The sequence below is a fragment of the Centropristis striata genome, chromosome 2 (assembly GCF_030273125.1).
Source record: "Centropristis striata isolate RG_2023a ecotype Rhode Island chromosome 2, C.striata_1.0, whole genome shotgun sequence".
Lineage (NCBI taxonomy): Eukaryota > Metazoa > Chordata > Actinopteri > Perciformes > Serranidae > Centropristis > Centropristis striata.
This window is the reverse complement of record NC_081518.1, coordinates 30,473,437-30,487,379: the sequence shown is the minus strand read 5'-3', so window position 1 is coordinate 30,487,379 and position 13,943 is coordinate 30,473,437. Positions and strand designations below refer to the sequence as shown.

The 13,943-nt window shown below is 41.0% G+C and overlaps 1 protein-coding gene across 6 annotated transcripts in view; it reads right to left on the bottom strand.

Moving 5' to 3' along the window:
* fhod1 (formin homology 2 domain containing 1) overlaps nucleotides 1-13,943 on the bottom strand; it is a 56,628-nt gene that overhangs the window by 24,207 nt on the left and 18,478 nt on the right. Inside the window, exons 4-17 of one of the 6 annotated variants that reach the window (XM_059354699.1) lie at nucleotides 12,088-12,155; nucleotides 11,408-11,513; nucleotides 10,723-10,817; nucleotides 10,155-10,266; nucleotides 8,643-8,737; nucleotides 7,754-7,897; nucleotides 7,167-7,594; nucleotides 4,150-4,260; nucleotides 3,049-3,111; nucleotides 2,183-2,209; nucleotides 1,625-1,675; nucleotides 1,037-1,200; nucleotides 890-940; nucleotides 187-321 (exon numbers count right to left, since the gene is read on the bottom strand). In XM_059354699.1, the coding sequence (XP_059210682.1) occupies nucleotides 187-321; nucleotides 890-940; nucleotides 1,037-1,200; nucleotides 1,625-1,675; nucleotides 2,183-2,209; nucleotides 3,049-3,111; nucleotides 4,150-4,260; nucleotides 7,167-7,594; nucleotides 7,754-7,897; nucleotides 8,643-8,737; nucleotides 10,155-10,266; nucleotides 10,723-10,817; nucleotides 11,408-11,513; nucleotides 12,088-12,155 (1,650 nt within the window). The remainder of the gene's footprint in view (nucleotides 1-186; nucleotides 322-889; nucleotides 941-1,036; nucleotides 1,201-1,624; nucleotides 1,676-2,182; nucleotides 2,210-3,048; nucleotides 3,112-4,149; nucleotides 4,261-7,166; nucleotides 7,595-7,753; nucleotides 7,898-8,642; nucleotides 8,738-10,154; nucleotides 10,267-10,722; nucleotides 10,818-11,407; nucleotides 11,514-12,087; nucleotides 12,156-13,943) is intronic. The other 5 variants (XM_059354707.1, XM_059354738.1, XM_059354721.1 and 2 more) reach the window with 5 other exon arrangements.

Sequence of the window (13,943 nt, the reverse complement as noted above, 5' to 3'; positions counted from 1 at the left end):
ACAGACAGACAATTATATTTAAGTGGCAAACTGTAGAAATAATCAGGAAAAACAGTAAAAGTCTGCAGCAGAAGTTTCCAACAGTAAACAGCCGTCAGTTATTTTATTCTGTATTTGTAGCTGATATAATATATATATATATCTATATATATATATATATATATAAGCAGAGCGGCATGTCCTTACTGGGCAGGAAGTGTCCTTCTTCGCTGGTGTCGGTGGTGGCGGCGGTGCTACTACTGGGTGTTTTAGAGTAGAGCATGTCGAGGAGAAACCTGCGGTCATTAGACAGAGTGCTGCACTGACGCTGCACCGGAGGAGCTGCACACACACAGTGAACACTTTAGTCATCAGAGGAGAACTGGATGAATCTGATCATGCAGGTGTCCCCTCCATGTGATCATGTTAACAATCTGTTACACTGAAACTTTAACTGACAAACAAATATATTAAATATATTTATTCATTGATGTTCATACCACTACATGCAAGAACTTATTTAACATATTTAACATGCTAAAATATATTTTTTCCAACATGCAATATCTGTAAAATGCAATCAGGAAAACAAACAACACAATAATATATATTAATATTTAATGCCAAATAGCATAAACGTATGTATATAATGTGTATAGAAAGTATGTATATGTCTTATTTTGTATATTCTTATTCTGTTCTTGTATCTGTCTGTTTCTTGAGCTGCTGTGACGACTAAATTTCCCCACTGCAGGATGAATAAAGTTATATGTTATCTTATATTATAAAATCTCTTACTGTTTTTAAAATGCTGATTTATACAAAGCAGCACAGTGACTCCTGACCTCCAGCAGAGGGCGCTCTACACTGAGGCTGACAGTAATGGTCATGTAATGTAATATACCCTCACCGTGAGCATTCTGGGAGTCTGAGTGTCCGTTAGTGTCCACGCTGCTGGAGACTACACACACAGACACATACACACGTGTAATTAACAAACTAATAATTTTATATAATAATAATAATCATAATAATAATAATGATAAAACATGCTGACCCTGGCGGGACAGTTGCTCAGGCGGGTCACTGCTGCCCTGCTCTGCAGGCTGCAGGTTCGGAGTCATGACATCATCAGACAAGGACAGCCGGGCCTTGCTCAGGTCCTTACTCCTTCTCTTCTTCTCCCACTGCGTGGCGGCCAGGCTGCGCAGGAAAGTGTCTCTGCAGGGACACGGAGGGACACAAGGACAGGTGAGACACAGCCTGTCTCTGCCTGCAGGCGACACTCGGGGAACAAATGCTGATCACATAATTACACTGATCAAACACTTTGATTTGTTGATTTTCCAGCACCACAGTCCAGCTTTTCAAAGTAAAAGTCTGCAGATATTCTACATCTTCTTCATGTTCAGGAGGAGACGGATTAGAGTCTGAACACAAAGAATCTATAGATTAACCCCTTCATCACTGCAAAACACAACAACTGATCAACACCAGAGATTAGACTACACCCAAACACACACAGAGCCACCAGCAATACACACACACACACACACACACACACACACACACACACACACACACACACCAGCCCAGCCAGCCTCCTCCAGCTCCCAGCATGCTTTGGGGCTGCAGCAGTACTTACTGAAACTTTCTCAGAACCGGCTTGTCCTGATTTACATTACAGTCATCTGAGCTGCAGAGACACAACACAGAGCTGAGCACCGCACACTCACACACATATATATAAGGCAGGATTCTGTTTTGTTGGACAGGTCTAAAACAAAGTCTGAACTCTCAAACAAGCCTTTACAGTTGGTTAAAAACGTGTTCCGGTCCTCACTATGTATGAAGTGAAAGCACACACACACACACACACACACACACACAGAGTTTCCCAGCATCCTCTCTGCTCTGACAGCAGCTGGACACTTCAACACCTCAAAACTGAAGAAACTTCTCAGCTGCATAAAAACTTATTTTAACAATATAAAACCAACAAAGCCGAAATTTAAAGATCATAAACACGTTTTATGCAGCTGAGCATCAAACTGACACAGAGAAGGAGGAGGAGGAGAAGAGAGACGAGGAGCAGGAGGAGGAAGAGGAGGAGGAGAAGAGAGAGGAGGAGGAGGAGGAGCAGGAGGAGGTAGTGGAGGAGAGAGAGGAAGAGGAGGAGAGGAGGAGGAAGGTGTGTACTCACCAGAAGGGCTGGTCCTCCTCCCCAGAGCTTGGGGAGGAACGAGGGAGGAGAAGAGAAAAGATGGAGGAGAAAAAGATTAAAGCAGACAAACATTATAAAGTTATTATAATGTTATAACAGACGGACAGACAGACGGACGGACGGACAGACAGACAGACAGACAGACAGACAGACAGACAGACAGACAGACAGACAGACAGACAGACAGAAGCTCTTCTTCTTGTCTGTTCTTTGACTCAAAAAAAGGATCCATAAATCAACAAACCAGATCCAGAAACTAAATAAATTATCCAGATCTGATCCAAAGACAATCCAGAAACCTACAAATAATCCAGAAATGAAACAGAAACATACAGACAACAGAAAAATACTCCAGTAGAAATAAAGAGTGAAGATACAAAGATAATGCAATAATTATAAACATATTACTCATAAATGATCCACAAAAGATCCAGAGGTCGTCAAGAAATTATCAAAATAAAGCCAGAAACGTATTAGAAAAATATTAGAAAATAATCCAGAAAAGGTCAGAAGATGATGATCCTCTCGAAATGATAAAATACTGATGAGGAGATTATCAACCAAAGATCCACAGCAGAACCAGAAGAAACAAGAGACGACACAGAAATCATCAGAACATAAAGAGGCAGATAATGTAAAACTCGCTGTATCAGCAGCTGATATCAGAGCTGTAAAGGGTTAAACTCGTGAAACTCTGCACAGACACAAGTTAGACCGGTCCCTGTGTGTCTGTTAAACATGAAGAATGTTTAAAAAAAACAACAACAATAAAAAAAACAAGACTAACATTAATCTGCAGCATCAACTTTCTATAACAGTTCTTTCTATAACAGTTCTTTACTCACTTTAAACTGGTTTTAGTCTCTGTCCTGTTGCTGAACTCCTGATGAGAGGAGACGTCTGAGGAGCTGCACACGCACACGCACACGCACACACACACACACACACACACACACACACACACACACACACACACACACAGAATGAGTGAACAGAACAGAGTGAAGACTTTTGGTTTCCAAACATTGTTTTCTGCCAGTTCATTCCTCTGTTGCAGGCTGTGTACATTTGTTGTTTGTCAGGTCAAAGTGTTTCTGACAGTCTACCGGGTCAGGAGATTCCACCTGAGGTCCATGAATAATAACCCTGACTCAAAGTCTCTGGTACAGACCTGCAGGGGGAGCTAACAGGACTCTAGTACAGACCTGCAGGGGTAGCTAACAGGACTCTAGTACAGACCTGCAGGGGTAGCTAACAGGACTCTGGTACAGACCTGCAGGGGCAGCTAACAGGACTCTGGTAAAGACCTGCAAGGGCAGCTAACAGGACTCTGGTACAGACCTGCAGGGGCAGCAAACAGGACTATGCACAGACCTGCAGGGGCAGCTAACAGGACTCTGGTACAGACCTGCAGGGGCAGCTAACAGGACTCTGGTACAGACCTGCAGGGGCAGCTAACAGGACTCTTTGCAGACCTGCAGGGGCAGCTAACAGGACTCTTTGCAGACCTGCAGGGGGAGCTAACAGGACTCTGGTACAGACCTGCAGGGGCAGCTAACAGGACTCTGGTAAAGACCTGCAATGGCAGCTAACAGGACTCTAGTACAGACCTGCAGGGGAAGCTAACAGGACTATGCACAGACCTACAGGGGCAGCTAATAGGACTCTGGTAAAGACCTGCAAGGGCAGCTAACAGGACTCTGGTACAGACCTGCAGGGGCAGCTAACAGGACTCTTTGCAGACCTGCAGGGGCAGCTAACAGGACTCTGGTACAGACCTGCAGGGGGAGCTAACAGGACTCTAGTACAGACCTGCAGGGGCAGCTAACAGGACTCTGGTACAGACCTGCAGGGGTAGCTAACAGGACTCTGGTACAGACCTGCAGGGGCAGCTAACAGGACTCTTTGCAGACCTGCAGATGCAGCTAACAGGACTCTTTACAGACCTGTGTCCGGCTGAAGGCTCCTCAGAGATGGAGCTGGTTTTGGAGAAGAGTCTGGACTTCCTGCTCAGACCCAGAGCAGACATGTGGTGGCTGAGGAAAGAGCGACTCCTACTGGTCGAGAAACACCAAAAGGAAGGAGGGGGGGGACAGCAGTGATGTCAGAGACAGGAACCCACCACCAAGTCACCAAAACAAGAACAGAACCAGAACAGAACCCAGACAGATGCAGAGACCTTAGACTGTTCCTGAGTGATCACAGCTGCAACTTATCTTTATTCTTATTATTGATTAATCTGATCGTTATTTTCTCTGTCGATTGATCTAAAAAACAAAAAAAAGTTGAAAATGTAAATGATAAATATTCACAAACACTCCTGATTGTTTTCTTTGGTTTCAGAAACTTTAGGGACTTAGTTTTAATGTGACTTCCATGATTTCAGCTCCACACAAGGCAGAAACACTGGAAGGTTTGAACTCAAACAAACAGAAGCTGACGACAGTCGAGGACAGCAGAGGACAGTAGAGGACAGCAGAAGACAGCAGAGGACAGCAGAAAACAGTAGAGGACAGCAGAAGACAGCAGAGGACAGGAGAGGACAGCAGAGGACAGCAGAAGACAGTAGAGGACAGCAGAAGACAATAGAGGACAGCAGAGGACAGTAAAGTGGCCCTGATTAATCAGATCTGATCTCTCTGATACTGAATGTTTGAGTTTTATTTCACTTTTTAAGGTTAAAATCTGAACTTGAGGTTAAAGAGTCGCCATGTAATGATCGCTGCTGTTCCTGCACAAACATTTTCCCCGAGCAGAAACATTCCTGCTGCTTTAACTCAGAGGGAACTGGTTTCCAGATAAAACACGTTTCCTGGTCGGCGTGTCACTCTAAACTTGGTAACGCTCAGAGACTTCCTGCAGACCAGGACGGAAACAAACAGCCGTTCCTCAGATAAGATCTGAGCTGCAGCTCTGTTGGTTTGGTTGGTCGTTAGAATAATCATGTTACTGCATCTGAAACATGGTCGGCTCTGCTGTTTTCTCTTCATTCTTCGTTTATTTCTCTCATCAGACCAGAAATCACTGAAGCTGGCAGCTGGATTAAATTAACCAGGTGACACAGATTAATCAGCTTCATGTTGGAAAGAGTCTGACAGTCAGACTTTACTGTCTCTTTGTTCCAACAGTCTGCTGGACTCAAAATGTCACATTTTGCACCTTTTTCCTCATCAGAAACCGTCAGACTGATGTTCTGTCGAATTCACTGATCTGAAGTTATCAGGGACATTTCTACAGTCATGGAAAAATTATTAGACCAACCTTTTTCTTCAATGTCTTGTTCATTTTAATGCCTAGTACAACTAAAGGTACATTTGTTTGGACAAATATTATGATAACAACAAAAATAGCTGATAACAGTTTAATTTAAAAACTGATATTTAGACATTTTCCATGGTTTTCTTCATAATAACCAAAATCATTATCAAGAAAAGAGTTTCTTTACTGAAAAAAAAAAGTTTCATCAATGTCCACAACTACACACTGGAAACTTATCATTTATACTTACTTATTCTTTTAGAAAATCAATCCAACCATGTTTCAATGTTATTCTTACTTTCCAAAACTTCATTGGTTTTCAATACGTTAAGACAAACAACACAAAATAAAAGTGTATTGTGAGTGAAGCCTTTGGATTTCTCTGCAATGTTGCATAAATGAAATTTGGTTTGATATTTTTCACAATAATCCATAAGCTGAATCGATCTGAAATATTAATGTTAAAGCAATTGCTGGTTTATTTAATTATTTACTTCAACATTAAAAGTCAGTTTGGGGAAAAAAATCTAATGTTTCCTGCAGATCACATCTATACATCCAAAAACTTTAAATTATATTGATATTTAAGAAATGTCTTTGATGATGATTTTGCTTAATATGAAGAAAACCATGGAGAAAGTCTAGATATCAGCTCTTAAATTAAACTCTTATCAGCTATTTTTGTTGTTATCATTATATTTGTCCAAACAAATGTACCTTTAGTTGTACCAGGCATTAGAATGAACAAGAAAGTGAAGAAAACAAGGGTATAATACTTTTCCATGACTGTGTTTTTTGCCATTTTGTGTCTTTTTTTAGTCATTTCTTCCATCTATTTTTGGTCATTTTGTTTCTATTTTGATAATTTTGTGTAATTTTTTCATAATTTTTACAACAATTTTTTGTCATTTTCTGTCTTTTTTGGTCATCTACAGTCGTGGAAAAAATCCTTATATCATTCTTTTTTTTCCAAACAAATGTACCTTCAGTTGTACTAGACATTAAAATAAACAAGAAACTGAAGAAAACAAGGGTCTAATAATTGTTCCATGACTGTATATGTCAGTCCAGTTCAACTGAACAATCACTTGTTATTAAAATTATTTTATTTACTTTTGGGTCTTTTCTATATAATCAAACAGACAGAACAGGTCCGAGAGTAAAAAAATGTTCTGATGCAGGTAAAATACATTTATGTTAAAAATGTATATAAACCATGCTGTAAACAACCTGTTGCTCATCAGACTGATCAATAGAGACGAGTCTCAGCGTTGGTCCCGCCCACTAGTTTCATTTTTTAATTCCAGTGAGGAAACTTTGAGTCTGTTTTCTATGTGAAATGTTCAAATGAACTCTTTAAATGTTTCTGAAAGTTGTTTTAGAGACTTAACTTTATTCTCTTCATCGACACAAACATCGTTCATTCTGTTTTATTAAAACCAAACTAAACTGACTGGATTTTCAGAGACTCCAGGCCAGGATCAGAATCAGGATAAGGATCAGGATCAGGATCAGATAAGGATCAGGATAAGGATCGGGATCAGGATAAGAATCAGGATAAGGATCAGGATCAGAATGAGAATCAGGATAAGGATCAGGATTGGGTTGGGGTTCGGAAACAGGACCAGGATCAGTGTGTGTGTGTGTGTGTGTGTGTGTGTGTGTGTGTGTGTGTGTGTGTGTGTGTGTGTGTGTGTGTACTTACGGGCTGGATGGGGACTTATCGTCCTGCTCCGTGGTGGCAGGGCCGTTGGGGGCCATGTGGGGGGGCAGCGGGGAACCTCTCTGGGATCCGGACGGACTGGAGGCGGGGCTGCCGGGGTCAGAGGTCAGCGGGGACGAGGCCCTGCTGCCCACCGTGGGGCTCGGCGAGGAGGCGGAGGAGACGGACGGGGAGACTGGCGTGTTAGCGGCAGAGGGGGACACGGGGCTGAAGGGGGAGGGGAAAGTGGGAGGCGTGGGCGAGGCAGAGGGGGAGGAGCCTGCCGAGGACGCCAGCAGGTCCGGGAGGTTCTGACTCGACGAGCGGCGACTTTTACGGCCCTCCGCCTCGCCGACCGCCAACTTTCTTCTTTCTTTACGCAGCGAGAGAGACGAGTCCTCAACATCACCGTCCTCATTCCGCAGAGCTGTCTGCACACACACACACACACACACACACACACACACACACACACACACACACACACACACACGCGCACACGCACACACACACACACACAGAGACTGTTGTCATCGCTGTCGTATTTGTTGTCTAGACTGTACCTGTGATGTTTATGTTGTTGTTGTCACCTCGTAGACGGTGAACTGAGCCTTCAGGTCTGGCTCGGTCCCCTTGTTGTTCATGTGTTTCTGGATGATAGTCTCCATTCCGAGCTGCTCCAGACTGTCAGTCACATCGTAGAACGAGTCCTGATCAGGAAGCACCGCCAGAGTCTACACACACACACACACACACACACACACACGTGTTGATGACTGTTTATTTACTTTGCTGATTGTTTACATTACTGACTGTTTGTTTACTTTGCTGACTGTTTGTTTACTTTGCTGACTGTTTACTTTGCTGACTGTTTGTTTACCTTGTTGACTGTTTATTTACCTCGCTGACTGTTTACTTTGCTGACTGTTTGCATTGCTGACTGGTTTTTTACCTCGCTGAATGTTTGTTTACTTTGTTGACTGTTTACCTCGCTGGCTGTTTGTTTACTTCGCTGGCTGTTTGTTTACTTCACTGGTTGTTTGATTACTTTGCTGACCATTTTTTTACCTTTCTGACTGTTCACCTCACTGACTGTTTACCTCACTGACTGTTTGCTTACCTTGCTGACTGTTTGCTTACCTTGTTGACCGTTTGTTTACCCTGCTGACTGTTTACCTCTCTGACTGTTTGTTTACTTTGCTGACTGTTTGTTTACTTTGCTGACTGTTTACCCTGCTGACTGTTTTTTTAACGATGCTGACTGTTTTTTAACGTTGGTGACCGACTGTTTACTTTGCTGACCATTTGTTTACCTTTCTGACTGTTTACCTCGTTGACTGTTTACCTCTCTGACTTTGTTTACATCGCTGACTGATTACTTTGCTGACTGTTTGTTTACTTTGCTTACTGTTTACCTTTCTGACTGACTGTTTGTTGACCTTGCTGACCGTTTGTTTACCTCTCTGACTGTTTGTTTACCTTGTTGATGAGCGTCATTGCGAACATGAGCAGCTCTGTGTCCGACCCGTTTCTCTCCTCCAGAACCTCCATCATGTAGCTCCACGGCTTCACACCTACAGACCAGGATAAAGAGATTTATGTGTGATTTAATGTGAATAAACGGATCTAAAGGTGATGAAATAACTCCAACATTAAGTGTTTTTTACTGTATTTTGTACCTTTTTCAAAACCATTTTAACAATTTATTTAAGAGTTTGTTTTAGTGTTTTTTTATAACCACTTTTAAACTTTTTTTACATTTTTTGTTTTTTACATACATTACAGTTGTTTTTCGTTTTTAGCATTGTTTGTACTGTGTTTTATTTTTTTAAACTGTTTTTAAATAGGTTTTTATTTATATATTTATTTTTACTGGCTTTTACATGTTTTATTGAATTTACTTTATACAGTTTTTATTGTTTTGTTTTACTATTTGAAAACAAACAATTTACAAACAATTTTGTGAACAATTTTTAAACGTTGGTTTCCTGAATGAGGTCTGGTGCAGCAGAGTTATAAATCAATGAATATCGTTTTTATAATTTTTTTCACTGTACAGTTTTTAAAAGATGTTTTAACCGTTTTTTTTACTGTATTTTATACCTCTTTTTATAAAATTTTAAAAACAATTTAAGAGTTTGTTTGTTTGTTTGTTTGTTCATTGTTTTTAACTGTTGTTTTTAGTGTTTTTTAAAACTATTTTTATTGTTTTTTATAAACGTCCTTTTGACAGTTGTTTTTAGCATGGTTTGTACGGTGTTTTATTTTTTAAACTGACTTTAAATTGTTTTTTTAATTATTTATTTATTTTTACTGGTTTTTATTTTTTATTGTTTTGTTTTACTATTTTAAACTTATTTTTAAACTGTTTAAACGTTTTTTTTTGTTGGTTTCCTTTTTTATTTATTTTTATGTTAACTAGTCTTTCCAGATTTTTTCCCCCAGTGTTCCACTTTTGACAGTTTCAGGAGTTTTTAAGAGTTCAAAACACAACAAATTATGCAAAGTTTCCTGAAGATTTTACATAATTTAAGGTATAAATTAAGGGATACATTCACGTTCATTTCGTTGTCCTAGTACTTGTTACTCTGTTCAATGGCAATAAAGTTGAATCTCATCATCTTATGTTATTTGTCTAGTATTATGTTGAATCAGTACGCATTAATTAGGATGAATATATTATCTGTGATTTAACGTGAATAAACGAATCTAAAGGTGCTGAAAGAACTACAACACGATGCTGATGTGGAAACAGTCTGAATTGATGCTTTGTCAGGTCTGAAGAACAAGAACACTGCTGTTAAAACAATAGTTTTCTCTATGGAGTCTGGTGCAGCAGAGAAGCTGAACGCTGCTGACTTTTATAGTTTAAATGTTTTAAAGCCAGTCCTGTGTAGCATTTAAAGTGTATGTTTGTGTATGTTTGTGTATGTTTGTGTGTGTGTGTGTGTGTGTGTGTGTGTGTGTGTCAGTGTGTCTGAGTGTGTGTACCTCTTTTTTCATCCACTGTGTTGACAGCGTTGATGAGTCGAGGACTGTTGGACTCCGAATATTCAACAAACACGATGAGCAGCTTCAGAGACGTCTTCACCACCAGACGAGACTGAAGACAGACGGAGAGACAGATAGAGAGACAGACAGAGAGATGTTCAGTGGGTGACCACCAGGTGGCGTCTCTGCTTTGCTCTGATATTAAACTGACTCATTTGTTCTGAACTTACTCACGGTTCAGACTTTCACCCATTTAAAGACGTTTCTGTTTAACAGGAGACGTCTGAGGTGAAAGTCTTCTTCTGTCTGAGAGTCTCACGCTGTATTATCTGTCCCCTTCGGTTCAGGTTACATTTGAAAATATGTTTTCAGACTGAATAGATTGAGTTCAGACAGAGGGAACACAGTGCATCCATCTACTGACTCAGTATTTCCCAGGTTTCCCAGGATGATTTATAGTGATGAAATGGATCAGATGGACAGACGCCTCAATAACATCTCTGATATTTACTGTGAATCAATCAGTCCAAACCTGATCGATCCGTTCTAATCTGATCTTAAGACTCACCAGACTTCCTGTTAGAGTGTAGAGCCACTGCACCGTCTCACTGTGGTTGATCACCCCATTCATCCCGTCCACAAACAGCATGATCTGACTCAGAGCTGAGGGGGACAGACAGGGGGACAGGGTCAGAGGGACAGACAGGCAGACAGAGAGACAGGTCAGTGTCATGTTTCATGTTTCCACAGTCATCTCCAGCAGCTCCAGATGTATGACTCAGCTCTCTGTGGTTTGTTTCCGTCCTCTGAGTCTTCAGACGAAGAGCTGCTGATCTGATCTGAGAGCTGCTGATCTGCAGCTTCAGTCTGTTAACATCAGGAGTTCAGATGGACCATCACAGGGTGGACATGTCTCTCATTCAGTCAAAGAGTAATAAAAAAGATTTGAGCGCAAAACTATCAACACTGCAATTTAAAAAAATTCTGCTGCAGTTTGTGAATGTAAAACTATAGTTTTCCTGTAGATCTGGTGGCCGGGCCTACGCTGATGTCAGACTTGTCTCTGCTGGTCTGATCAGAGACACAGCGCTGTCTGACCTCTGCTGTCCACTGACACAACATGTTCCTAAACTGTCACCTCAGACATCCGAAAGAGAGATTTAATGAGCTGTTGGGAGCAGTGAACAGTCAGCTGACTGATTCTGACTGATTGACACTCATGCAGTGTGTTGCAGCAGGTCAGGGAGTCTCACCTCTCAGGATGTAGTTCTGGTAGTTGTGGTCAGCCTCTGCTCCGACTTTGATGAAACACGTCAGACCTTCAGAGGCCACGAACTCTGGGACCAGGTCTTTATCGTCCTGTAGACACAGGGACAGGACAGACACAACACGGGTTAGAGACATGTTCAGACACAACTCTGTGTGTGTGTGTGTGTGTGTGTGTGTGTGAGAGTTCACCATCTGGAGGTACATTACTGGTTCATTTCTTCACTGAGCATGATTGTGTGTGATTTTATGTTTTTGTGCGTGTTTTTGGTTCTAAATGTTGATCCAGTGAGACAAAATGAAAAACAATGATCAGGCCATACAGGTAAGGCTGACACCAACATGCTGAACATGTTTTAAGTATACAGGTGCATCTCAATACATTAGAATATGATGGAAAGTCCATTTCCAGTAGTTCATGTCAACCAAGTATTGAATCATATAGATGGATATACTTTTCAGAGTCCAACAATTCCATGTTAAACATAATTTTCAAAATTTGTCTTTTCTAATATTCACATTTTTTTTTCAGACACTGAATTTTATATCTTCGTTAAATGTTAGCCATAATCATTATAATTAGAAGAAATTAAATGAATGAAATGTTCCATTCTGTGTGTAATGGATCTATATAATGTGTTTGTGTTTGTGTGTGTGTGTGTGTTACCTGGAAGAGCTGTTTGAGGGAGAACAGAGAGCGTCTGAGCTCGGGACCCTGAGAGTTATACAGCTTCTCTGAAGCCACAGAAGAAGAAGAAGAAGAAGAAGAAGAAGAAGGAGAAGAAGAAACACATTAATATTATTGTTGTGATTAACTGAGCTGCAGCTGATGAAGGTTAAGTGTGTGAGAGCAGGTTAGTGTCTGCAGTAACTGCATAGATTGTTTATTAGAGGAAGACACGTCACTCCAGAGAGAAGGAGCATAAACTTTCATTAATGCTGTAAAACAATCAGAGCTTCTGAATCTGAGCTGAGCTTTGAGACTTCAGGAGCTGCAGCAGACCAGAGGAGGGTCGGCAGAGAGGAATGAGTGTTTCCTGTTTGTTACAGAGGTGACGACCTGTGACTCATCCTGCTGCACAACACAACTCAACTTTAACATCATTTATAGTGTTTAATGTGGTTATAAGGGGTTTTAAGCGATTTTTCTGGGTATTTAGTGTGTTTTAGTCAGTTTGTGTGTTTATTTATTCTGTAAATGTATCTCATATTTAATGATTCTTGTTGGAGCCTGGTGGACTGCTTCTCTCCCTAAAAACTACAATCAATACCATAAACACCCTGAACACTCTAAAAACACACTGAACACCCTAAAAACCACATTAAACACCCTGAAAAAAAACAAATTAAACACCCTAAAAACCACTTTGAACACCCTACAAAAACACACTGAACACCCTAATGACCACATTAACACCCTAAATAAAATGAGGTGGTTAATAGACAGTATAAACTAAAAGCTACAACATTTCAACAGCTTTTGTTGCGAAACAACAGAGTGTTTCAGAGACTGAAGCTCGTAAACACCAGAGAGGAAGAATTCTTTAGTCTTTTCTCTCTTTCCTTCGTTTACAGCTTGTCTGAGACAGGAAGTCACATCACAAACAAACTGCACAACATGAACACACACACACACACACACACACACACACACACACACTACTGGGAGTCCGCTGCCGTATCACAGTGCTCAGTGTGTGTGTGTGTGTGTGTGTGTGTGTGTGTGTGTGTGTGTGTGTGTGTGTGTGTGTGTGTGTCCATATCATGCACCAGAAAGTTGAGAAAATGTTGATAATGAATGTTTTTACTTTCTGTCTATATTATTTTTTATCATTATTATTATAGTATTTTGGTGAGTTTTGTTAAAGAAACCCTTCCTGTATAACATGCGGCAGGATAAATAAATGATTATATTTAATATTTATCAGGAGAAAACAACAACAGACACATTTTACACAGATTATACAAAAAACACATTATCTGTTTTATCTGAGCGCTCAGATTGTCACTGACTCAGCAGATCTACCAGACACTCTGTGTGTGTGTGTGTGTGTGTGTGTGTGTGTGTGTGTGTGTGTGTGTGTGGACGTGTCAGTGTGTTGAACAATGAAACCAAAATGAAATGTTGCAGCTCTGCATCAGTATCCAGAAATAGCAGCAGTTATTATGAGTTATGTCTCACAGAGAGCTGAGGAAGGACTGGACAAACATCTTACAGCAGGACGAGACATTCTGACAGGACAGACAGCAGGAGGACACATTCTGAACCTGCAGAGGACAGACAGCAGGAGGAAAAACTGCAAGAGGACAGACAGCAGGACGAGACATTCTGAGAGGACAGACAGTAAGAGGACACATTCTGAGCCTGCAGGAGGACAGACAGCAGGACGACACATTCTGGACTTGCAGAGGACAGACAGCAGGAGGACAAACTGCAGGAAGACAGACTGCAGGAGGAAAGACAGCTAAGAGGACAGACGGCAGGACGAGACATTCTGAAGCTGCAGAGGACAGATAGCTGAG